This window comes from Gastrolobium bilobum, unplaced genomic scaffold (assembly GCF_033153095.1).
Source record: "Gastrolobium bilobum isolate Gb01-03AN ecotype WA unplaced genomic scaffold, APGP_CSIRO_Gbil_v1 utg33886, whole genome shotgun sequence".
NCBI lineage: Eukaryota > Viridiplantae > Streptophyta > Magnoliopsida > Fabales > Fabaceae > Gastrolobium > Gastrolobium bilobum.
The window spans coordinates 323102-349791 of record NW_026898003.1 but is presented as its reverse complement, the minus strand read 5'-3'; the positions used below and the strand labels follow the sequence as shown (position 1 = coordinate 349791).

At 36.7% G+C, this 26690-nt stretch overlaps 3 protein-coding genes across 9 annotated transcripts in view; all 3 read right to left on the bottom strand.

Annotated features, from left to right (window-relative positions):
* Positions 1–728: 728 nt before the first annotated feature.
* LOC133312106 (PHD finger protein ALFIN-LIKE 1-like) lies at positions 729–4661 on the bottom strand. Of its 2 annotated transcripts, none has more exons than XM_061513257.1 (5): positions 4367–4661; positions 4247–4279; positions 3265–3487; positions 1908–2028; positions 729–1198 (listed from the first exon to the last, which is right to left on the bottom strand). In XM_061513257.1, exons 1-5 carry the CDS (start codon positions 4455–4457, stop codon positions 947–949), a joined length of 720 nt encoding a protein of 239 aa, XP_061369241.1. In that variant the 5' UTR covers positions 4458–4661; the 3' UTR covers positions 729–946. The 2 variants fall into 2 exon arrangements, with proteins under 2 accessions (XP_061369241.1, XP_061369240.1); XM_061513256.1 differs by having other exon boundaries at positions 1902–2028; positions 4367–4590.
* A 9879-nt stretch (positions 4662–14540) lies between these two features.
* Positions 14541–19551, bottom strand: LOC133312086 (uncharacterized). 5 transcript variants are annotated; one of them, XM_061513233.1, is made up of 4 exons: positions 19228–19551; positions 18281–18528; positions 15227–15311; positions 14541–15109 (listed from the first exon to the last, which is right to left on the bottom strand). In XM_061513233.1, the coding sequence occupies exons 1-4, from the start codon at positions 19390–19392 to the stop codon at positions 14870–14872; spliced, it is 738 nt and encodes a 245-aa protein (XP_061369217.1). In that variant the 5' UTR covers positions 19393–19551; the 3' UTR covers positions 14541–14869. The 5 variants fall into 5 exon arrangements, with proteins under 5 accessions (XP_061369217.1, XP_061369215.1, XP_061369216.1 ...); XM_061513231.1 differs by having other exon boundaries at positions 14548–15297; positions 18228–18528; positions 19228–19548; XM_061513232.1 differs by having other exon boundaries at positions 14548–15311; positions 19228–19547.
* Positions 19552–22869: 3318 nt separating this feature from the next.
* The window catches only part of LOC133312088 (uncharacterized), a 50805-nt gene continuing 46984 nt past the window's right edge, over positions 22870–26690 (bottom strand). For both annotated transcript variants that reach the window (XM_061513234.1, XM_061513235.1), the window contains exons 26-27: positions 23592–23695; positions 22870–23500 (exon numbers count right to left, since the gene is read on the bottom strand). In XM_061513234.1, the coding sequence (XP_061369218.1) occupies positions 23356–23500; positions 23592–23695 (249 nt within the window). In that variant the 3' untranslated portion in view covers positions 22870–23355. The remainder of the gene's footprint in view (positions 23501–23591; positions 23696–26690) is intronic.

The following is a 26690-nucleotide window of genomic DNA, read 5'->3' as shown; positions in this document are numbered from 1 at the left end:
CGGCAGTGATGGGCCGTAATCCAAAAAAAAAGAAAAAAAAGAGAATGAACCAAGGTGGGGATGATCACTAAGGTACATGGACATGACTGGGTGAGATTCTGCTGAGTATATGTATATATTCAAAATAAACCAAGAATATGCCTATTTTTGAAAATACGTTGTTTTGTTTTCAGCTCTTTCTTTTGTATTCGTCTATCTTTTTTAAGGTACAGATTCATTTGGCGAAGATGCATAGGAAATAGGATTAGTCAACGCCACGAGATTAAAAAACAGTGTTATGGTCATTTTATATCATTATTTGCTACACAATATAGGGTTTAGATCCCTATGAAGTTTTAGGGTGGTAGATAATTGAAATGATGTGTTACCTTCAAGTTTCGGAGTGTTACGAAATTGATAATTAAGATCCACTTTGACTAATCTCTAAAACCTGTCATTTACATGTCATTTACATATTAAATTAAGCCTTATTCTAGAAACAGCAAAACAAGAAGTAGCCATGATCTATATGATGGATAGTCATGGACACATGATGCAACACAAGAAGATATATATAAAGCACGTTAAAAAAAAAAAAATCAAAGTTTCACGTCATGCGTGACATGATCATTGAAGAAAACCATACCATACAGAAAAACACTCTCATTGATAACTACATTTCATGTCAGAATTCAGATACAGGGTAAAATAACCATATACCACGCATGTTCAAGCAAAATATGGACTAATTGACAAATTAGAATGTATGGTATTCTATTCTATAAATTATATAACATACATTTAGGATTCATCTTGGTAGAAGAAATTAACTTAATCTCTGAAAGATAACCCACTAGACATAGATACTATACCCATTACAAGATCTTCTAAAAGAGATGTAACAATATTAAGGTATCTTGTCAGCCACGACACAGTATTATTATTCAGTGACATATTGCCTTTGGCTTTAGGGCCTGGCACGCTTCATGCTGCATGATGGGCACTTGTATTGCTTTATGCTCTCAGCCTTTGCAGGAGTAATCTTCACGCATTTCCCATGGAACCACCTCTCACATATGTCACAGCCAATCCAAAACTCATCTGCATTGTAATTTCCCCCACAGCTCCCACAAAGGGTTTCACTATGCTCATCCTCCTCCTCCTCGAAACCTTCTTCTACGAACTTTGGATTGCTTTTAACTTGCCCATCACTTGATCTCTGCAGATAAATGAACGACCATGCATCATATAGCAGTATGGCAAGGTTTAGCAAACACTATGAAACCTATAATTCATATAGTATTTGTAGTGCAATCACATCACATGAAACAAACATCATAATCAGAGTTTCTAACATGCAGTCCAGTTATACCCCCCTCTGATTGCAATTTTCATGATCATATACATAAGCAAAGAGAAAAGTAGAAGAGTAAGTATAACAGTGTGATAGATTATGTAGCTCAATAACCACATCAAGATTAAGATCCACAAAGTCTAAGGCCTAGTGTGGTTTTTGCCTGTACTCAGCTGCTTCTGCAAGTTAACCGTGAAAACTACAACAAACAAACAAGTGAATGGCATTTTATTGTAGTTCTATGATAATGGTTAAATTTTTTCTGTGTTTGGTTTAGGAGATAAACACCGAAAAAAGACAGAATAGTATAATAACTTCAAAAGATATAATGATATTGATATCTCTACTCTCATTACAGACTTTCGGAAAGCACAAGCATTACCTAATCGAGTCCTTGAGTACGAATCAACGAATTTCTGATGATCCAGCAAAAAGAGACAAGTACCACACAGATACAAAAGGGCCGACCCAGTTCAAATACTCACTTCATGAGTGTCTGGGGAAGAAGTACCACACAGATACACACACACACACAAAAAAAAACAATGCACACAAAAAAAAAAAAAACACTAACCTTGGTGCTGCCCCGAGATTTGCTTCCACTATCTGCAGTGGGCTTATCCTTTATTGGCTTCCTCTCAGTCACAACTTCAAAAACGGTAGGAAGATCATTGATCAAGCTAAATAAACGTTTCCTGCCATAAAGAATCAGTTGAACCATCAATAGAAAGAGTCATATGCCCATTTCAGAGCAAATGTTGAGGAAAAATGATACAACAAAGAAACCCATGAGAATGGGAAAGCTATAAGGGTGCGTATGGTTTACGGATTCTTGGAGAAAGATGGGAAAATGAAAGCAAGGCATCTAACTTGCTCACGTTTGGTTGGACTATTTTTCTTACTATGCCAGCTAAATCAGTTGTGTAGATAACCAAAAAGCATAGACTTCCAACACCATTTAGCCAGCGAAAGTTGCCCCATGGCCGAGTGGTATTCTGGAAAAGCAGCCTTATTTGGTCACTGTTCAGACTAACAAAAGACCAGCCCACCCTCATTGTTTACAAAAGGGTACGATGCCCACATTGTTTAATTCAATAAAAGAAGGTTATTTTCGTAACTGTGCACTGAGTTCCCCATCTATATTTTATCATCAGCCAAATGTAGACTTTACAAAAGTTACCTAATTTTCTTACTAAAATATTTTTCAACCAAACAACTATTTTTACATTTTCCCACCAAACTCACTTTCCACCCATTTCCCCACTAATCACATTTGCCTATGATTCATAAAAATTTCTCCCAAACCAAACGCCCCCTAAAGGAAAAACTACTTATTCAACAATCCAAATGATAAATTGAACTCAATAGTAAAATATGTTACACTCAAGTATCTTTGGGGCCTAAAATCCCCTTTGCTCACATAATAGTAAGGAGGGGAAAAAGTAAGAATGGGAATAGAGCACTTAAGAATTGATTCGACATAATGCTCGGTAAAAAATTAAAGCTAAGATTACAGAGTCAGCTTCCACACAAGCTATTGGGCAATGGGCATGGACCAGTCACCATGGCACCACAGCACCATGGCTACCCTTGTCATAAATAAACCTCAAGTTTATGATTTAGTTTTTTTCAATTGTTAATTTTTTTGATGAGAAGGGAACCTCTGCTGATGTTGCTGGGAAGATAAAATTTCCTTAAGACACCTTTTACTGCCCATCAAATGAATGCATGAATAAACTTATCCAGAATCACAACAGACCACAGAAATTACAGTCATTGCCAATTAGAAAAAGCCATTATCCCTTTAACAAGTACAATTACAAGGCCCAGTTTTCAACATTTCACATGGTGCTTAAGCATTAAAGATAGAGAGCCACAACTAACTAAAATTATCACCACATGCTTACATCCCAACCAAAGCTAGATAGTACCTTTCATTGCGGTTAAGACGAGCTCCAAGATAAAAGGCCACAGAAAGCAACCACGAATCACTATGCACAGCAACCAGAGAAAGCCAGTCCCTGCGGTTCATGCCATCCCTTGCAAAATTGATTCCAAGAGCCGGCTCTGGAAGCTCCGGGGGAACTTCTTCTGCTGGCAGAGTCACTTCCCATGTTTCATTTGGATGTCCATAGAGGCACAAGTTCTCCTTATCTTAAAACATACACACGAGATAAACTTAGAACTCAATGCAACAATTCAGAGATTAATAATTATTATTATAAAAATCATAAAAACTAGGATATCATTTCCAGCATGAATCTAATTCAACCAGTTACATGTCTGTCAAATATCATGTTCAAATCAAAATACAGAAACTGGATGTATCTCAGAAGAACAAACCCAATCCTAGTCAAGTTTAACGTTTTTTTCTTGACCTATACACAAAAAACAGCTATGTTATTTGCACAATAAATCACACTACTTTCACACGGGTAGCAATGACTCAATTATTGGTTAGAGTATGTAGATCAATTAATGAGAGCCATTTTTTTGTATGTAGATTGATTAACAAACTAAAAAACCATTACCAGCTTGTTAAATAACAGATCATTAGTTTGTTAATCAATTCATACATTTTGACAACTAATAACTGAGTTATAGCTTAAAAGGAGTGTGTATCTAATATTAATAAATAAATAGATAAATAAATAAATATATTATTTAGTGTGTGAAAATCATTTTTTTTTTTAAAAAAACACATGGGACAAGCTGAACTTTGACTTTTTTCTCCATTATTTACCTCAAATTCTCCGAAAAAAAGAAAGTCAACTTGCACAACTCTCACAAACATACACAAATCACACAGAAACAACAAAACATAATTGGGAAATAAAAAAAAGAAAAAAAGAAATATTTTTTTTTACGTAAAGTAAAAAATAATAAAAATTCAGATCCGCGATTACCCATTACCTGGATCACAGAGTCCATAGAATTCATCAACATCTGAGAGAAGAAAAGCGAGTAAAATTAGAAAATTTTCCAAATGGGTCTGTGAAATCCGAAAAGAGAGAGTGGAAATAATAACAATACCTTGAGATAAAGCACGAACGATAGCAACTCTTCGAGCACTGTAATCTTTGAAGATCTCTTCAACGGTGCGGGGGCTGGAAGCCATTTCCATGAAACCCAATTGAGATCTAAGCGATTGGGTTGGTTGGGTTCGAGAAGGTTCTAGAAAGCGCGGTGAGGGTGCACGGAGGAGACCATGGGAAGGGATCGTAGAGATAGCAGATGCATGTGAAGGAAAAAGGAAAAGGAACAAATGAGAGAGAAAAAAATACAAAATGATAGAAATGGAAAATAAATACAAGTGAAGGAGTAAGTGAGTCTGTGTTTGTGTATGTGTGTGTGTGTAAATAAGGCTAGTATTTTTTATTTTTTAAAATAATAATAAATTCGTTGCTTGCTCAATATTTGTTTTTTGGCACCATGTTACATGTTGTTGCTTTTGATGCTTTCAAAGCCTTTTAATTGTATTTGAAAAAAATATTTTGTAAGGGTTGAATAAGCCAACGCTTTGTTAGTCACTTTTCTCTTTTTCTACTTTTTAAAATAAAATAAAATTGAAGAGGATAAACAAAGAAGTTGTTCCTCTCCGAGTTGGTGGACAACTCAAAAAGGTTACGAAGAAGATGACTATTAATGTATTCGGATTTATATAAATTTTAGGGAAATTTTTTTAAAAGTATTACTAATAAATTTTATATTTATATTTATTTATTTATTTAAATATTAAAAATAGAATATATATATATATATATATATATATATATATATATAAATATGGAGAAGGATCCGTTTACAATTTTTTTTTTACAAACTTACAAATTACATTATGTTTGAACGGTAATGGCAAAAAAATTAAAATAATGTATTTAAATTAAATAATTACGCATTTAATGCTGTTTTGTAAAAAATTACACATCTACTGCACAATGTGACGCCAGTTTTGGGCGTCTCTCCCATGGATAAGACGCCCCAATGGGGCGTCACATGTGACGCCCAAAACTGGCGTCACATGTGTGCTCTATATATTTCCTTACCCCCTCCATTCAATTCACACATCTTCTCTCACTCTTCATATCTCTCTTCTCCACCAACATTCCTTTATCTTTAATTTAGTATTTGAATTTTAGTTGTAATTCTATTTAAAAATGAGCTCAAATCCTGATTCTGTTCGTGTTGTGTTATATTACAATGGTAGGAAGGTAGAAGGTCGACGAGGTGTCATATTCGAAGGTGAAAAAAGGCCGACACGTATCCAACGCAACACAACCATTGGCGAACTGCATCAGAGAATTCGGCAGAAGTTAAGTCTTCAAGACAACCAATGTATCACTGAGATCACGACAAGGGTGTGGCAAAGTGATAAATACATTAGTTTGAAAGTGCTTGACGATGAAGACTTGGAGATGACAATGGAAGAATTTTGCAACCAGTCAAGGACAGATTTTCTAGAGTTGTATGTCGACATCGTCGCAACGGAGAATGCTCCCATACCGGTGAGGTCAGTTTATTTAAATTATCCCCGTCTTCCAGCTTCTCCTGCCGCTCATGCGTCTCTAGTTGGTAACTTTTCTGAGGGAGATGAAAATGATCCGACTTGGGAAATGCACGACGAAGATGACGATGAAAATATGGCAATGGAAGAACATCTTCTGGCGGAGGATGCTAGTGCTTCAGAAGGAGATGAATCTCGTGAGATGGGTGCGTCTAAAATCCCAATATTCCATCAACCAGTCGTTGCGCAAATGCCGCAGTTGAATGACGTTGCGTCTGCTCCGTTTGGTATTCCACAAGAAGGTAATTGTTCCCATTTGTATACTGCGTGAATAAATAACTGATTTAATACCTGAATTAGTATGATCATGTATTCCTCTCAATTTTCTAAATTTTTTCGGGATGGGTTGATTAAGACCGAACTGTCGCATGCACCTATCCGGTTGACATGCCTCCACTGTGTGGAAGTAGATAATAGGTGTGGGAGCAAGCCACAGATACTGCTGCTCTGGAGTCACGTCAAGCCACTCATATTCTATATATGGCTGCCACACCACCTACAAACAAAATGTGAAACAATATATAGAGTTACAAAAAAAAATTAAACCCATAGAAAAATAACAACACCGTAAGTATCTAACACCAAACCTCATCTCTACAGAGTGTGTCCAATGTTGCCCGATAATGGGTGACCTCATGAGGTTTAAACTTTTGTACAGCATTAAACCTGTCAATCAGAAACATTATCAACCATACATAATCGTCCAAAGTCAAGAAGTATACAGTTAGTATATACATTATCGAAATCAAATGAAGTAAATAAATCATATCGGCATCCATAATGTGTGCCCGGCTCTGGATGAGGAGGAAGGGGTGGAGCAATGGGTGGGAATCGTATCCATGCCCAAATTTGAAGGAGAATATGGCAACCACCCATGTCGCTTCGACGGGCATCTGTCACTTCACACAAATTCCTGAACAAGTGTGTCAAAACTGCAGATCCCCAGCTGAATCGGCCAATGTCCTCATATCCTCCACCTAGCAACGGGACAAGCCGGCAACCAAAATTGCTACCTCCAGACTTGTCCGCCAGCAACCAAGTCCCCAACATCCGGGCAATGTGGGCTTTTGTGAAGTAGATCTCGGCAACATGATTCCCCTCATGATCAGTCCACCGGGTATAATGTCGATCCAAGAATGAGATGCGGAGGTCGCCGGAATGATGGAACTCACCGGCCTCTGGAACATGTCCAAAAACAGCAGCACAAGCAGCTTGCCAATCCTCAGAGGTCGATCCGATGACGACAGTACCGTCAGTCGGCAAGTCCAAGATGCCTGCCACATCTTGTAAGGTGATCGTCATCTCACCTTGGGTCATATGAAAGGTATGTGTCTCTGGTCTCCACCTCTTGACCAGAGCACTAATTAAAAATGTATCTATGTGTGATAAATTACGCAGTTATCACGTGTTAACAAATTTTATTAAATAATTACAAAATACAAAACGACATAAATAACATACCTGGATATGTTGCATCCTGGCAACATGTATGAAACCCGCCTGTCTGAGGTACTCTTCCACAACCTGTGGAATAGCACCGGTAGGTGGGGCCCCCTTGTGGCTTCCCACGCCTAGTCTTAATCTTTCTTACATGCTCAGTATTCCACACTCGCTGTGAAATATGACCTTTCTGCGTCCTCTGACGAAGGACCTCCCACCTGTAGGGCCCAGGTATGATCCACATGCTGGGATCGGTGGGCTCTACATCCGAATCAGATCCCGAAGAAGATGATGACTCAGCCATTATCCTCAACTAACTACAAAGTTATGCACTCCCGCATTAATAACATCATACATACGAAATTTACAAAGTCTCTAACACTATTTATAAATCACTAATTAATATGCTAAACCCGAATACATAATTAAAAATCGGTAATAATAATTACTACGTAATAATAATATTACTATATCATTACAACATTCATAGCATGACACTAAATTTCTAAGTGACTATCCTAATGTTCCAAGTCTCTAATATACAATCAATCCTAACATGTATTACTAACTAGCACTGTAATTTAAATGTATACATATGAGGTATTATGACCTTACCTACGTTGGCAGAGCTTCGCTACGAACCGCGGTTAGAGAGAGGTTGGAGAGAGGTTAGAGAGGTAAATGAGTAAGGAGTGAAAAAAGGAAAGTGGGGTATATATAGGTTGCACATGAGACGCCCCAGCGGGGCGTCTTCTCTAGGAGAGAGACGCCCCGCTGGGGCGTCACATGTGACGCCCAAAGAGGGCGTCTCATTGTGCAACAAATGTGTAATTTTTAACAAAACAGCATTAAATGCGTAATTATTTTAATTAATTACATTATTTTAATTTTTTTTCCGAACGGTAATACTCTACTTAAGAGTGTATTACCGGTCAGAGATAGTGTAGTTTGTAAATAAAAAATTTGTGAATATAATATTCTCATATATATATGGGTCAGGATCTTTTGACACCAGTGTCAAATTTTGAAATTTGACACCAAATCCTAACTGTTGATTATCATTTATTGGAATTAGGGTTAGGATTGGCAGAAATCAACGGTTAGGATTTGGTGTCAAATTTCAAAATTTGACATCGGTGTCAAAGAATCATATCCCTATATCCCTATATATATATATATATATATATATATATATATATATATATAAGATTTATATTTCATTTATATTTCTGCAGCTGCTGTACAGCAATCAAATACTTACCGTATATATACTTGAAAACATTAAATGCGAGGAATCATAACCATACAAAGGATGAAAGCAGTAAATGTGGGGAATCATAACCATACACTTGTCGTTGTTGTACGTAAAGCGGCTGCAGAAATAATTTTACCTATATATATATATGTATATGTGTATAGAATATATAGGCTTACAATAAACAAGAAGCAATAAGCTAATGGAAGTGTGTATGTGCACAATGATTCTTGAAATGTAAATGAAAGCTCATTGTATTTGTTAGAAGTAAACACGAATGTCTAGCGTAAAGGCTAGTGATTGTATCTACAGAGCAAGTGGAAGAAATAACTGATAATGATGGTCCGACACCACTAACCAAAGTCCCATGGGTACACAACAAAGAGGGGTGTGTGTGTGTGTGTAGGGGATGGTGATAGCTCTATAGCACAAGATTGCAACGGTGAGCAATGTGGACTGTTCTGACTCTCCAGGAGTACTATAGCAGTATATATACAGCCTCTATGAGCAGTTATGGTGGTGTGGAGTAGTCTTAGAGTAGATACCAAGAGTGTGATCGTGTTGTTCTGGAGGGCTGGGTTATGGGTACAGTTCTGTGTCCCGGGCTGCCGAGTTTAACCCCTGGCCATCGCGGTCCGATTAAGTGGGAAGATCAAAGTCGTTCCTCTGGTCGAAGTAGGATCTAAGGTAATCCCGGAACAATATTGAATGAATGTGAAAGTTACATCAAATATTGATATATGTATCAGTTTACAGAAATGGGAAATAACAAAGTTAAGATAACAAACTTGCTAACTAACTATCTGAAGAGACTATGTGTACATTCTCATAACTGCATCAGGTATCTTAAAATAAACATGTGATATTATATTTGTAATAGCCCCTCAAGTTGGAGGTGAATATCTTTTCACCCCAACTTGGACAACAAGGAAGCAAAGGGAGTGAAAGTTTTTGTAAGTAGGTCAACAAGTTGTGAAGCACACCTGATTGGAAACATATGAATAAGTCTAGAATTAACCCTTTTCCCTTAATACATGACAATCAATTTCAATGTGTTTGTTGCATTCATGAAAGGCTGGGTTGTGAGCCAAATAAATGGTTGATCAGTTATCGCAAAAAAATGAAATAGGTTGCAAGATGGGATATGTAAAAAGATATGATATCCATTATAACTCACAAGAAATTGCAACTAATGCACAATATTCAGACTCGGAAAAGGATCATGATACAATGTGCTGTTTCTTGGATTTCCAGAAACTAAAGCATCATCGAAAAAGATACCAAAATCGGTGATTGGTCGTTTAAAATTTGGGCAGCTAGCCCAGTTTACATTTGCAAATCCTGATGGAGTAAGCGTGTTGTTGTTGGAAAAAAAGCCTTTTGAAGGAGATCCTTTTATGTACTTTAAAACCCTTGTTGTAGCTTTATAATGAGTATCCATTGGTTAAGCCATGAATTGGCTAAGTTGTTGTACGGAAAGGAAAGATCAAGTCACATAGTTGTGAGATACAACAAACAACCAACTAAGTGTTTGTACTCTGCAAAGTCTAAATATGGAGCTCTTTCTTGTTTTTATAACCTAGTGGAAGAATCCATAGAAGCCGTATGTAAGGACCCGCACCGTTAATTAAGGAAGTTAATTAATTAATTATGAGAAATTAGAAAATAATTCCATAATTGACCCTAATAATTATTATGAGGCTTAAATAAATATAAAAAGTGATTGAGAATGCTGAAAGTCGCTTTTCGGACAAAAAGTACGGATACCGGTTCTGCTACTCGGTGTAATTGTGTACCGATGAAGTATCCCGAAAAATTATAAAAAGCTTGTATATGTCACTAGAATAATATATAGGACTTGTAAAACAAGTTTCAAGTTAAAATAATGAGAACTGGTGCCAGAACTGATACTGGCTATGGAAGAGCGCGTACCAGAAGGGTGCTGCGAAAAAAAAATGATAAATCTTAAAAAAATGAGTAGGTTCAGAATTCTAAGTTTGAGATTAAAATACTAAGCGTAGAAATTAATGATAATACTGTGTGTTTAATTCTTAAGTGGCTATATATATGACTTTTGGGCCCAAAACCCTAGGCACCTTGTTATTTCCTATGTGAATGGAGGCTGACCAGTTGCTCTAAACACTGTTCCATTGCCTACTTGCTTCATTTTGTGAGCTTTGAAGCCATTTCCTTCTACCATCTTCATCAACTACACTAGTGCGAGTGTGCTTGTGTCTTGGGAGTGTGGAGAGAAGTCATTTTTCTGAGTTTGGGTTCTGTTTATTGTGGGTTTTGTGGCTGAGTTCTTGGGTTGGGGTGTTGGAGCCTTTATCTTGGTAGTGGAAGCTCCAAGTGTCAACCTTTGTGAAGAAAAACCAAGTCTTGTGTGCCATTTTCGTACTCCATTGAAGTCGGAAATTGTAGACTGACTTGGGAGCTCCAAGACCACTTGTGACTCTGTTTTGAGGCTTTTGGGTAAGCACCATAACCTTGATCATGAGTTTTGATGGTTAAAAATGGAACCTTGATGCATGTAATGGATTAAAGTTCATAACTTAAGGTTGGGTAATGTTAAACACACCTTAAATCGCATGTTTGAGCTTCTGTATGCATGAAATGAACCACCTTTGGGAAGGATATCTCGCGAAATGCAAAACTTCATTCTGTTGTGAAATATCCGGATATCGAGATCCAGATATTAATATCCGCATATGGGGATATGAATATCCGGATAATGATATCCGGATATTCGAAGAGAGATATCCGGATATTGATATCCAGATATGCCCCCGACATATATCCAGATATTCTGGGTTTTCGAAGAACAGTAGCTGCACTGTTCATACAGAATGATGTTTGGGGTTTGTGAACCCTAGATTGGTTAAGTTGAACCTCTGTAATAATTGAACTAAGTCAGAATCAAGTGATTAAGGGCTTGTGGCTTTGTGAGAAGCCTAAAGACATGAAATGTAAAGAAAATGTGTTGTCCTTATAATGTATGCTTGTAGAGTTGAATATTGATATGTTAATTGTCCAAAACAGATTGTGATTCTGCTGTGTTTGGGCTTTGAGATTGGTTGGACTCCTTGCAGTGGATAGTTAGCTTGCAAGGTAAGCTTTCGTGTCCTCGGTTTAGCCATTGTTGGTTCCACCATGTCCCATGGGGGTATGGTTATATGCATGATGTTGTTTTCATGATATATTGATTTGTGAAATGCCGTTGAGCTGTTATATGCGAGTGCCTTTATGATATTCATGTGGTGTTCCACCTATACGATAAGCCTGAGTATGTGGTACAAACAAGAGGGTGAAGTTGTGGGTGAGGTGCAAGCGATGTTCCTTGTACTTATTGTGGGGTTGTAGACGTACGTCCTGCATTTCTATGGCCAGTAGAATAGTTAAAACACACATGGCATGAATATCTGTTGCACTGCATAGTTTTGGAACTTATACTGTTAAATGCTTTTGAACTTATATTGCTCGTGTAAGTGAGCTTGGGGTGGAAGATCCTTGAGGACCCCTTGTCTTACTGAGATTTCTTTCTAGAGATCTCACCCCACGTTTGGGGCGCATATTTCAGGTTCAGGTAATGCGGGGGTTGAGACCTCTGGCGGCAGGAGGCCGGAGCTTAGCTGATTATATATGATGTATGCTGACATGACTGGATATTGGATGCTGTTTATATTTTCTGTCTTTATATTGATATTTGAGTTGAGACTCTTTTGTGGGCTTTGTTGCCTTATTTGGTGAGCATGAGGTTTGTCCATGCCACATTGATGTTAGTACTTTTAGCTTGAGTTGTATAAACTATCAGGATTGTCCGGTCTACGTGTGGTAGTTCCGTGATTAGGTACACACTTATGTTATTTATGTTATGAGGTATTTCAGTTAGCTGTCTTTTGCAATTTTCATATAGGCGATGTTTTATGAAATGAATTAAGTAAATCAACTTGGTAAATGATAATGACGTCATAATTGAAAAGAAAAAGATATTCCGCATTTTTAAATTAAGCATGGCTTAATACGATGATATGATAACAAACTGGATATATACGAGGTGTTACACCGTACATGGTTTAGCTGCAAGTAAACCAACGTCTGAGATCATCTCCAAAGAATACTTGTGTTGATTTAAGATGAAACCATCCTTTGATCTTGATACTTCCTAGCCCATAAAAAAAGACACAGTGGTCCTAAGTCTTTTATTTTTAATTCTTTATCCAAAAGCTGCTTAACACAATGAATCTTATTGTTATCGGTATTAGTAAGAACAATGTCATCCACGAAAATTAGTAGGCAGTAAAGGATATGTCAGATTTACGGAGGAGAAAAGAATGGTCTGCTGTGAATAACCAATAGAGAACAGAAACATTGTAAGTGTTGAGATATATAGTCCCACATTGATTGTTTGGGCAACTAATGTGGCCTTTATAAGGCCTTGAGCACTCCCACCCTTTGAGCTAGCTTTTGGGGTGGTATATCCCAAAGTTCTTTAAATGGTATCAGAGCCTGAGGTTCGATCCTCACCGCCCCCTACTTTAAAGTGGAAGCACAAAAGGTAAACCAAAGATTGGGCCTGTTGCATAATCCACGCTTCAAGCCAAGAGGGCTTTTGCGTGAGGGGGCGTGTTGAGATATATAGTCTCACATTGGTTGAAGAGCAACTAATGTGGAGTTTATAAGGCCTTGGGCACTCCCACCCTTTGAGCTAGCTTTTGGGGTGGTGACCTCAAGGTTCTTAACATGGTATCAGAGTCTCGCCGTCCCCCACTTTCTCTTGTGGAGTTTCTTAGCACAGGTAGGTTGGGCCTGTTGCATTGTCCACTCTTCAAGCCCAATGGGCTCTTGTGTGAGGGGACGTGTTGAGATATATAGTCCCACACTGATTGTGTGGGCAACTAATGTGGCCTTTATAAGGCCTTGAGCACTCCCACCTTTTGAGCTAGCTTTTGGGGTGGTGTATCCCAAGGTTCTTTAACATGGTATCAGAGCGTTCGAAATCTCACCGCCTCCCACTTTCTTTGTAGTGGAATTTCCACATGTAGGTGGGCTTGTATGTTGTCCACCCTTCAAGCCCAGTAGGCTCTCGTGAGAGGGGGCGTGTTGAGAAATATAGTCCCACATTGGTTGTATGGGCAACTAATGTGAGGTTTATAAGGCCTTGGGCACTCCCACCCTTTGAGCTAGCTTTTGGAGTGGTGACCTCAAGGCTCTTTACATGGTATCAGAGCCTCGTGTCCCAGATTCGATCCTCACCGCCCTCCACTTTCTTTCCAGTGGAATTTCTTTGTTCGCACATGTAGGTGGGCCTGTGCATTGTCCACCCTTCAAGCCTAGTGGACTCTCGTGTGAAGGGGCGTGTTGAGATATATAAAATCATTAATATAGCCTCACCCAATAACTTAAGCTTTTGGGTTAAATTGGTTTGTATCCCAAGGTTCTTTACAGTAAGCTTGGCATGCTATTGCTTATTGGCTTACTTAAGACCATAAAGAGATCATTGGAGTTTAATACTTGATTCAGTTTGGCAGAATCAATTCCTAGGGGAAGGACCATGTAAATATCTTCATGCATATCCCAGTGGAAAAATGCATTATTGACATTTAATTGTTCAAGAGCCCACATTTTAGCAATAGCATTTTAAATTTGCCGTTTGATGAGGAATCAGAACACGAATGTGTTTTAAGACTCTTGCTCCCTCTTAGTAGCATTTTAAATTTGACATCAATTTTAACAGCTCAATCATATTTAGATTTTGATTTTCTCCAATATCCAGAGTTCCTTCATTGAGAAACTAACATCCAATTTCCCTTTTTCTATTTCTTTATTCGAGATAAGGATTATAAGTGCTAAAACCTCTTGGATTCACCAACAAACAGTTAATCACCAAACTTTTGTAAACTCATTATCAAGTCATTAAGTAGTTTCAACAGTCCCCATAAAACACAGGTGAATTGCTCAAATGATTAACAAAGCTATACAATGATAAACTAGGACAAAAAATAAATAAAGACCCTAATCTGCAAGTACACATAATGTGAATTCTGCCAAAACTTTTAATAGAAACTAGTAGGCAAGTGGTTAAGAGGATTTTTCAATCAGAACCAAAAACTAAACAACACATGAAACAGAAAACAAATATCAAACTTCTAACAAACTGTTCTAATATAAAACCAGTTCACAAAGGCAAGAATTTTCATTTGTAAATCGAAAACCGAGATTAAAAACAATTCCAATCTTACACGGTTCAAAATACGGTAGGGAGAGAAACCAGTGTTTATGAAGATGTAAGTAATCGCTTAATGCCAGTTTTCTGCTCTGATGTAAGTCTGGAGGGAAACTTGATATTGAACTTGACTTTCAAGTTTCCCTTTTTTGAAGGTTCCTTGGGAATAGGCATACCCTCTCCTTTAATAACTTCTTCATATGTTGGACTAATGATGGAGTTGATCGAAACCGAAAGATTCCTTCCGTCGAGGGTTGTCAGTTGCACCGTATAACCTGTCAGAGCTTCTACAAGAGATATCTTCTGGGTGACAACAAGATCATTGCCATCCCTTTTGAAGACACTATGAGGCTTCTCATCAATAATGAAAACAAGGTCTGCTGGTATTATTCCTCTCTGTTCATTTCCCTTCTCTGGAAATGTTATTTTTGTCCCTTTCTTCCATCCTGGCTTGATCTCAATAGTTAGAATTTCCTCTACTGTGGTGGATCTCCTTCACAATAAGAAAACATACAGTAGATTAGTTCCTCCTTCCTTGGTAAATCAATTTACTATTCTAATTTGCTGTCATACTTTTAAGTACATCATATGTCAACAAAATAAAACAAAAAACAAGTGATTGATATACATAAAAACATATCCTTGAAGGTGCCATGGGCAATGGTTTTGGTTCCTTGTCTGCATAAATAAGTTAGAGATAGGTTATACTTACCACCATTTTTTTCGTACCACCAATCTTGTTATTGTTGGATCAAAATCAAATCAATGGCTCTCATTTGATGCCATTTTATAACCGTTAATTTGATTTTGATCCAATGATAAGAAGATTGGTAGTAAGAGGTGGCAAGAAAAAAAATATGGTAAGTATAACATCCCTCAATAAGTTAATCAACAATAAAATAATTTTGCATTTAACTGGCTCAAATTATTTTCTGACACATGGATTAGTTAATGACATGAAGTGAATACCTTCCATTTTCTAGCATGGACTAATCAAAGACATGAAGAAATTTTTTAATGAAATGGGAACCATTTATGATGAACATGTATTATCTGTTTACGCAACCAAAGTGGTATTTGATTTCTTAGTTATGTTTGCATACCATGCCCAATTTCTATAAATTCAACTATGTTTCAATTCATTCACGGTCCAAAATGCATTTTTCAATCATTTGGATATAAATATTCTTCTATCATGCCTTAACAAAAAGTCCAAAGGTTTGATGGATATAAACTCTAAGTCCACCAGCAAGATACTATCATTAAGTGGCCTCTTCTTTTACCAAAATGGACATACATGGCTAATTTCCCCTAATATTTCTTCAATGCCAGTAGACAAATCATCTATCCCTGTCCCGAGCTTCGCTGGCTTGTTAACATCCACATTTTAGTCGTAGATTAATTAAAACCACACCCCTTAAATCTCGACTTGCGAGAGTAGGGTGAAGACAATTCTTGCATGTAGCCTTACCCTTGCATATTTGCAAAGAGACAGTTTCCTGGATTTGAACCCGTGACCTTTCAGTCACAAAGGAGCAACTTTACCACTATACCTGACTCATCCTCAAAATATTGGGCATTGAAACAACTAACACAAAGTGGTATTGTCCCCTACAGGTAACAAGTCCCTGTAGATTAGAACAGCACAAAGATGCATCTTCTAACTAAACTAAGGGGAGGGCAACTTTATCTCCTCAAGTTTTGCATTCATGGAACACAAATGACATTACTTTTGTCCTGATATACGTACCAAAGGTTACAATGCACATGATCAAGAAAAATAATAATAATAATAAATACAAAGCACATATTGAGTCACAATTCCAGCCAATTGAACAGAAAATAATAAAATATGAAAGAAAAATAATCTACATCTGTTAGAAGCCAATAAAATCCCATGATTTTTGTATGAAAAATGAAAGTGACATGAACCATTAGATAAAACATGGCCTAGAGTTACACATTCTATCTTCTTTTAATAGCACCCTTAGTAGTCACGCATCACAACTAGCTAATTTGAATGAATAAGGCAAACTGCAAATATGCAATTAATTTTTTTTATTAATGTTGGATGAAATTATAAACACAACGACAAGCATAAGTCCACAATAACTGGGAGAAAGATTCAGATCCTAGCAAAATTCTGTGCTCATATTTGCATTAGAAAATTAAGAAAAATTATTCAAGGAAACAACATATAGCAATGTAACGTGCAAAGCCACTGAAGGACTACGAGTATCAAAACTGCATATACATCAAGGATCTCATGTCTCAACTCATCTCAAATCCACCACTTTATTAGTGGAAAGTTGATTACTCTGAGCAAAATTGTCAAACTCAAGATTTTACTTAGGATCAGAAGGGAGAGAGTAACTTATAAAATCGACACGGATTGTAAAATCTTACTTAATATATAAATTTATATTCAAAATACACACACACACTGACAAAAAAATAATATTTAAATCAGTATTAAATTCAATTAAAAATTTCAAATTATAAAGAGTAATTTAACATTCAGTATTTATTAATTATATAAAAAATTTAATCTGCTAATTTAAATAAATGAAAAATAGTGGAAAGAAGTGAAAGTAAAAAATTGCAAATTTAAATAATAAAAAAAAAATTGAAAAGGAATGAGAAAAGAAATATATAGCTGAACTACACAACAATTATGTCTCTCTTTTTCTCTCTCTTTAATGGCCTAAGTGAAGAAGATGCTTTTCACTCTCTCTATTCAGTGGCCGATTGCAGCTGGAGCACTTCACGTCTCGCACTGCCCACTTCATCGTCGATCTGGTCTCCGATGACAACCAATCAATCATCTCAGACACTTTCCCCCCTTCTCTGTCTCTCTCTCACTCACTTTCTGAGATACAAGGGTATTTTTGTGAATCATCCAGAACAGAGGGATCGCACCATTCCACATTTTTACAATTTCAATCAACGATCCAGTGCAATCCCATTCATTCACGATCTTGCAACCGAGTTACTGTGTTTAAGCAGAAAACTCGTAGGATTGTATGATCCTACGAGTTGAAACACGATGTTGACAATCATGACTCTGAGCATATACGACTGCAAATGTATAGTTCAATTTCAAATCTACCAAAATGATCAAGACAACTAATCATCAAACAACAACACAACAAATGTGAATCATCAAACCTGACCTTGGAATGTAATAACTCAAATCCATCCAATAACAATTACTACAAGTAACTTCAAATTTTCTTCATGAAAGTCAAAATGCAAGCAAAAGATGCTAATAAGTTAAACTAGACAGCTTACCCACTGGCATCAGTAACCTCCCTGGAAATCTTCATTTTTTTGGTAGTGCCTTTGTACAAATCTTCCAAACTGCATTGCAATGTTCTCTCTATGGGTGCACTTTTCCTTGGCACATTACCAGAGCCTTCTCCAGCCCCACTCCTAAAAGAAGTGAAAATGTCATCCCCAAACATGCCCCTGGGAAAGCCAGATACACCAGCACGACCACCACCCATATCACCCATTCCACCAAAGGGGCTTGAAAACCCGAAGAACTCCGAAAATATATCATCTGCACTTCTGGGGTTGAACCGGAACGTCGTTGGTCCGCCATCACTTCCACCAGAAAATCCACCGGCGCCAGGGGGCGGCACCTGCCCTTTCAATCCCTCCTCACCATACTGATCATACACAGCTCGCTTTTGTGGATCACTCAAAACCTATCAAGAATCAAATCACTAAGAGAACCCATGATTTTTTTTTTTTTGGTAAAAGAGAACCCATGATTTAAATCACAAGAAAAATTGAAAATACGACACCCAATAGTTCAAATTGAAGGGGGAAAAAAATGGAAACTTCGCTAAAAGTCTCAGCTTGTTTGCACAACCCAATCCACATTACATTAAACCACTAGGAGAACCCACGATCCCAATGATTCAAATCACAAGAAAAATGGAAAATTTGACACCCAATAGTTCAAATTGTAAGAAAAATATTGGAAACTTTTCAAAACGGCAATTCACGTTACATTAATTTACTCGGAGAACCTACGATTCCAATGATTTAAATCACAAGAAAAATTCCTACCATAAAAATATCAATATAAAAGTGGCAAATTTGACACCCAATAGCTCAAATTGTAAGAGAAAAAAAGAAAAAGAAAGGGAAACTATGCTAAAAGTCTCGGCTTGTTTTCACAACCCAATTCACACTACATTAAATAACTAAGAGAACCCATAATTGCAATTATTCAAATCACAATAAAAATGGAAAAATTTGATACCCAAACAGTTCAAATTGTAATAAATGCAACCAAAAAATAAAAATGGAAACTTTGCCAAAAGTCTTTGTTTTCACAACCCATTTCACATTACATTAAGTGAATTGAGAGAGAAAATTTGTGTGACACAAAAACATACATCATAGGCTTCTGAGATTTGCTTGAATTTGGCTTCAGCTTCTTTTTTGTTGTTAGGGTTCTTATCAGGATGCCACTTCATGGCAAGCTTGCGATAAGCTTTCTTGAGATCGTCATCTTTGGCACTTCGATCTACCTGAAGGACTTTATAGTAGTCTACCCCCATTCCTTCTCCTTTTCCGATTCGCCGGAGGAGCAATTAGTACTGTTGTATAGTCACAGGTGGAGATGAGAGAGACAAGGAACTCATCCACATGGACACACACACACACAAACACATCTGGGCTCAACAAAATGCACTTGTTTAGGATTACGTTGCCATGTTGATACTAGGCCCAACTCTGTCAAGTTCAAGCATATGTGTGTGTGCTCTTTTTTTTTTTTGGTTTGGAATTGAGGTAAGGTTGGTCAGTTTTTTGGTGCCAACTGAATATTATCATGATTTGGTTATAAAAATTTATGGGTTTGGTGTTTGTCATTTTAAATGACATAAGTTATGTCATTTTAGGAGAGAGATAGACACAGAAAAACGGAAATCATGGGAGAGAGAAAGTGGGTGTTTTTTTTAATTTAAAATTCAAATTTTCTGTGTCTGTATCTCTCTTAAAATGACATAACTTTCTGTCATTTAAAATGACAAACATTTTTCCCAAAATTTATTCTAACATATGCCCAAAACTTTCATTGAATATAACATTTATAACCAAGGGATATGTTATTATGTCTACTCTTGTTTTGCCTACATTTGTTTATCCCTTTTAATAATGTTAGATTACAATCTCATCAAATGATGAAGATTTACTATATAAAATAAATTTTTTGACACCTTTTTCTCTTCCACCGCCTCATATTCTTTCTCTCTCCTCCCCTGGTTCGCTGCTGTCTCAAAAGGATGGCAGTTCGAACCCGGCTGGCCGATGTGAGGTGATATGTAATCTCTCCCAGAAATCCTCAAAGAGGTTGGGGGGTCTTCCCCGACCCTGGTGGGATACCGGTGCCTACCCCCACCTAAACTTTTTTGTATTAAAAAAAAAGTGCAAGCTTTTTTTCTCAATTCATCTAACCCAACCATTGTTATAAGCATTTACATTTTACATAAAAAATTGAAAAAGGGTGTTAAGAAGAAACAAACCCAGATGCCTTATGTTATGGAATCAGGTAGGCTTGTTATTGGGCGTAACATAGAGAGAACAAAAATTATTTCCTCATTTCAAGGTGAAAAACAAGATAAGAAGGAGATAAATTGATTCGATTTCAAATTTCAACAACAAAGTAGAAACGTTACGCTAATCGTGGATTAATTCAAAGGAAGAGATTATTCGTGGTTTTCATTTTTTTGTAATTTTGTGGTTTCTGCCATGTTCAATTATATCATATTCAAGAAATTTTAAAAATTATACTCATCCAACAAAACTATCATGTCATTAATCATTGTATGGATTTAGATTCAAATATAAACTCAGGTTGTAAATCATGCAAATCAATAGAGAGAAAGAAGAGGAAAGAGAAAGAGTGTGAGATGTAGTAAGGAGAAAAAAAAAAGGAAAAAATGGTTTATTTTATTCCACAAATCTCCACCTTGGATGAGATTGTAATCTAACGATGTTGAAAAAGGTAGGTCACTGTAGGCAAAATAAGAGTAGGCAGAATAACGTATCCCTATAGCCAAATGGTAATAAAATTCGACGTAAATATAAAAATCCTATTAAATGCAAAATCTTAAGGAGATATTAATTTCTTAAAATATCTTATCAAGGTTAAAATAAAATCATTAACAATGAGTTAAGATCACAGAGATTGGGACAAAAAGCACGATTTCTTACTATTTGAAAACCAAATAGTTAATATGTTTTGCATTTTTGATCTAAAAAGCAAGATCATTTTACATATTCCACAATTTGAAGAAGTTCCACAATCCACAGTAAACCTGATGGATAAAATAACTCGCGTGCTTGATTGAAAAAAAAGTTGCAGCTATTCTGACACTTTAATATTAAGGTTCCACCAATTTTTTTTTTAAAGTAACTAAATATTTCTATTTATCAAATTCACGAAACGGAACAGTTATCGTGCCTGTTTTCTACATATAATTACATCTTTTGTGAGGCTTACATAAGAATATAGAAGTTCTATTTGTTCCAAACATTTTCTTAATTTGTTTCCAATTTTTAATTTTTTTGAACTCTCAATTCAGTTTAATAGTAATCAATATATTATCATTTCACAGCTTGTTAGATGAATATGAGAATCAATTATTGATTTTTTCCCTTACAGATACTATGTTGTTAATCTTCTTCCACTGTCTAAAGTTTATTTTAACCATTTAATCATTTGAGTTCCACCAACCAACAAATTAATTTCGAATTAATAATTCGTAACTAGATTAAACCATTCGACTTCTAACCAATCATTTTCGTCTTGAATAGAATTTTACAAAAATTAGAAGCTAAAAACAGCTTTAGTATCATGCAATTATCGTAAACTCAACTTAATCTTACGACAGAATAAATTCAATACGAACATATATGCACATATTTTAAAATAAATGCTAATAAAATAATTATACTTTTCGGGCAAATTTTCTTTCGTACTTCTAGATAATGGAGAAATTAATAAATTAACAAAGATATCTTACCTTCGTACAAATAAAAAAATTTGAAGAAGCTTCAATCGTACAAAAAAGACCACTATAAATATTCTTAGGGCCTGTTTGGTAAATAGATATTTGTAAAAATATCAAGAAAGTTAAAATGAGTTTTGTACTTGGTCACGTTTGGTAGGAGTTTTGATATGAGTTGCCTGAATATTCAGTTTGCCATGAAATTGCTCTTATGACCAAACTGTGATCCAGTTAACCTCCACAAATTACCACCAAAAGGGTGGTATTTGTGAAATACTCGATCAAAGAAAATGTTGTCTGATATTTTGGGACAATTGTACCCTTCTCTCTTTCTTCATCAGTAAAGGTCATGGATCTTCTTATGAGGACTTGCTGTTGAAAAAAGCACTGCTACTCACCTCATTCGAAATCGGAAGCCATTTTCATCGAAACGCCATTTTCATCGAAACGTGAGTTTTCTTGTCTAAGGCACCGCAAGGTCTCCATTATTTGTGTTAGTGATTTATGTGGATTATTTTTGCAATATGGCATTTTGTGCTCTTTTTATCAAAATGGGAATGGCTTCTTCCCATGAGTTTCTGAATTCTGAGTTCTCGCGCTACTGCACTCGTTCCCGGGGCAAAAAAATTCGTCTTTCAAACGAAGGTGGATCTAACAACCCAGATGTAGTGGACGGTCAAATATCTTCATGTTCATAGGGAAAAGAATAATTGCGCATATTGATTGGCTAAAAAAGCTGTCCATTAATGACATCTGTGTTTATCCGCAACCGCAAGCACCTCAAGCCTTGATAGCCTTGCTCAATGAAGACGATAGGAGGGCCTTTGGCTCTGAATTTGTGGTGTAATTGTTTTGTTTTTGGGTATAGCCCCTCTTTATTTATTAAAAAAAAAAATCTTGCAAAAGAAATAGTGCAATGAGGGTTAGTTTTGTAAAATAACACAATCCCAGTGGCATTTCACAATCAACCAAATATGGAATCAGTAATCTTTATCTAATATTCTCAGTAATATTTTCACCAACCAAACAACTTTTTAGTAATATTCTCGTAAAACTCAATTCCTGACAATATTCTCAATAATCATGATTCCAGAATAAAAAAAAAAAATTCTCCTGTACTAAACACCCCTTTAAGATGAAAGAAATACACTACGGGATCAAAGTATGTATATACAAATTCGAAATAGGAACACAATACAGCAAAACCAAAATTGGGACCAATTTGAGGAAATATGATACTACATATTCCATTCCAATATACACTATTCCAACTATATATTTACACGCCAGTTTATTGCCCAATGCGAAGGTACATAGAATGGGGGGCAATCCTTGGCACATGGCCCAACTATCTAGCTATCTCAATGGGGCCAATTCATCAATCCTGGCTCTTCATTCCCTAGACTAGGGAGAGTCGTAGCAATTAATCTAAGTTAAGTCTAAGCTAATTTAAGTCTAGTCTCGCAGTTGACTAGTAGATTCCACCACTCAATCATGCTTGCTTACAGTTTAGCTCGCTGTAGATGATTCTTTGGATTTTTCTGTTACAGTGTCCTTGTCTGAGTTGCTTGTCTCCCCAGCCTGTGTTTGACTAGTTTGTGCCTGACTTGAAACTTGAGAATCGGATGCAAGTCCCAGAACAACGAGCACAGACCTGAACACATTCAAAAATTCAGAATCAACATTGCCAAACAGGATAAACACAGTGACTCCACAGAATTGTTGTGCCGAGTGAATTCAAGAACCTGGGAAGTGAAGCTTGTATATCTGGCTGGCTAGCATGAGCAATCAATGGAACCTTCAGTGCTGGAGTTCTATTTAATGCAATTTCCAATTGTGCTGGAGGTAGCTGCTTGCAAGCATACATCACCAGAAAACGCATTAGAACAAATATGTTTTATTTTTTGGGGATAGTTGGTTCATGATAATTTTAAAATTTGAAAAGCTTTCAGAAAGACCATCCAAAAATGAGGAAATGGCAAAGAGAAAAATAAGAATAGAATGGTATATCAAAAGCATACATTTTCTTTATTTACTTCTGGTTTCCCTCGACCACAAATATTCCCACCAAAAAAATAGCAAATTATTCAAAGTTGAATTGAGGTGAAAAAGAAAAATAAATGAAAGCTCAATGGCATCACTTAAGATGATAATAAAATGGGAGGCAATATAATTATTTAAAATGGAAATAAAAATGAATTGCCTTTTTCATTTTATATTAATCCATTCTCAAACCCCTTTTTTCTATACAGAAGTCAGGCTTCTCTTAACAGGCAGAGAATCAAGCTCTGACGAAGAATGCCATCTAAATTATCTTTACAGACCACGCAATCTTTCTCACTTCAAGAGAAAAAAATACTAATCTAACTACTGCAGTCATATTTCTATTTATTGTACAATTAATCTAGCATCCATGAAGTTCTCCTAATAATTGGCAAGGAAATGTACAAACATCTTATAAAACAAAGTACAATTTGAGAAGGGATGGGCAAAATATGATCTCACTAGATTGTTTTTTGTCCAGTGCTTATGGTATGTAATAGAATACTAATTAGTAATTACAACGAACACAGTCCTATAAATTCTGAAACAATATACGTACGTTGTTTTATCCTCAAAACTAGTAATTATTAGCATATGTTATGCTTTCGCGTGTGTATCTCTTACTTTTACTCATACAAGTACTGAATACTTTCTGTTAATCATTTTACATCAGAACACTTGAATTTTCTCCATCACTCTCTCTCTCTCTCTCTCCCCCTTTTCCTGCACTTTTCATTTTCTCACCCAACTCTAATATGAAGGCCTGAACCATTTCTTATTCTCTATCCATGGCTTCTGCAACATCATCTACACAAAACAACCGAACCAGTAACGAAAACAACCGCGACTGTGTGTGACAACAAAGCTGCGCTCTTCAATTATCAAATTTCAGTGCAGCTCACTAAAGGCAAGTATCGCTTTTCGAACCAGATAGTAGAACTGATCATCACTTCACATCAACTCCATAGATTCCTCATGAATCAAAAAATTCCGTAGAATTTATTGTCAGAAGATTGTGAGAACCAAAACGCCAAGTAAGAGTATGTTGATAGGTTAACTTGGGACTAGCACGATTTCCAAATCAGTTGTGAATGATATTGTTAAGAGTGTTAGTGTTAATAGTTTAGAAGTCCCACATTGAGTGTGTCTCTTTGTATTCTTCAATTGGTTTGCTATATAATAGCACCAATGTTATATAGTTTAATACAACAAGGATTACTATTATTTCCTCTTGTATCTATGATATTCAACATGGTATCTAGAGCCTAACAAGAGGAATCTTAATCCGTTTAACTTAGTTCTATTTTCCATAATTTCAATATGGTTATAGAGAGATATCACCCTCCTTGAGGGATTCCCGTTGCTATTTCTTTTTCGGGTTTTTTCTTTGTATGCTCTGTGACTGCAGCTTAGACTGATTTGTCACATCAGAAAAGAATGATCCTTGGGAAGTTGTTGGGTTGACCACCGTTGTCGTTGACCGACCACCGTTGACCGCGTCGTCCACCGTTGACAGCCGTCTCCGGCGACTTTTCCGGTGATCCACCATCGTCTCCGACGACTTTTCCGACGACCCACCGCCGTCTCCGGCGAATTTTCCGATTCCGCGAAGCTTTGTTTTTCTTTAATCTTCTTTCTTCCCAAGATGGAGTATTTATACGATTCATCATCCATCTTGAGGGGGAGCACTGTCCAAGTTGCTGATGTTGTCTCCGCTGATGTTAATTCCGACACTGAAGTTCCTCTTGAGGGGGAGCACTGTCCATGTTGCTGATGGTCATTCCAACACAATTGTCTTTGCCGATGATAATTCCGGCACTGTTTAGAAGTTCCTCTTGAGGGGGAGCACTGTCCATGTTGCTGATGGTCATTCCAGCACAATTGTCTTTGCCGATGATAATTCCGGCACTGTTTAGAAGTTCCTCTTGAGGGGGAGCACTGTCCATGTTGCTGATGGTCATTTCAGCACAATTGTCTTTGCCGATGATAATTCCGGCACTGTTTAAAAGTTCCTCTTGAGGGGGAGCACCGTCCATGTTGCTGATGGTCATTCCAGCACAATTGTCTTTGCCGATGATCATTCCGGCATCTTCCATGTTGATGTTCATTTCGACGCCATTTTTAGCACATTGTTGATTTTTGGTTTCTCATTTAGGAGATTTATTTTGATGTTATAATTGAATCTGAAATATATTGTATATTCAAGTGTGTAAGTCTGTACAAGGAGGCTCTCTATTTATAGAGGCTAAAAGACCTAATGGGCCAAGCCCACAATCTAGACTATTCTAATAATAATAAATTAATATTATTTCTTACACTCCCCCTCAAGCTGGTGCGTATATATAAAAAGCTCAGCTTGTTACAAATATGATCTATTCGGGGACCTCTAAGAGCTTTAGTGAATACATCCGCAAGTTGATCATTGGAATTGACAAATGCTGTCTCGATCTCCCTTAACTGGATCTTTTCTCTAACAAAATGACAGTCAATTTCTATATGCTTGGTCCTCTCATGAAAGACTGGGTTAGAGGATATATGCAAAGCGGCTTGGTTGTCACAAATGAGCTTCATAGGCCTTTGTTCACAGAGATGGAGTTCCTTCAGCAATTGACTCAGCCAGATGAGCTCACAGGTTGCATTTGCCATTGCCCGATATTCTGCCTTCGCACTGGATCTGGCGACCACAGTTTGCTTCTTACTCTTCCAAGAGATCAAATTTCCTCCGAAGAGAACACAATACCCCGAGGTGGATCGTCTATCTGAAGGAGAACCTGCCCAGTCAGCATCTGAATAACTAGAGA

Excerpts from the sequence above, each read along its gene's own strand:
- LOC133312106 (XM_061513256.1), bottom strand. The coding sequence starts at position 4,457 with ATGGAAATGGCTTCCAGCCCCCGCACCGTTGAAGAGATCTTCAAAGAT. Across the intron at positions 3,488-4,246 it reads CTATGGACTCTGTGATCCAG|ATAAGGAGAACTTGTGCCTC; the intron begins GTAATGGGTAAT and ends GTATGTTTTAAG. Across the intron at positions 2,029-3,264 it reads CGTCTTAACCGCAATGAAAG|GAAACGTTTATTTAGCTTGA; the intron begins GTACTATCTAGC and ends TCTTTATGGCAG.
- LOC133312086 (XM_061513230.1), bottom strand. The coding sequence starts at position 19,392 with ATGGGGGTAGACTACTATAAAGTCCTTCAGGTAGATCGAAGTGCCAAA. Across the intron at positions 18,529-19,215 it reads CCTATGATGTATGTTTTTGT|GTTTTGAGTGATCCACAAAA; the intron begins GTCACACAAATT and ends GATTCTTGATAG. Across the intron at positions 15,312-18,109 it reads GAGGTTACTGATGCCAGTGG|GAGATCCACCACAGTAGAGG; the intron begins GTAAGCTGTCTA and ends CTTATTGTGAAG.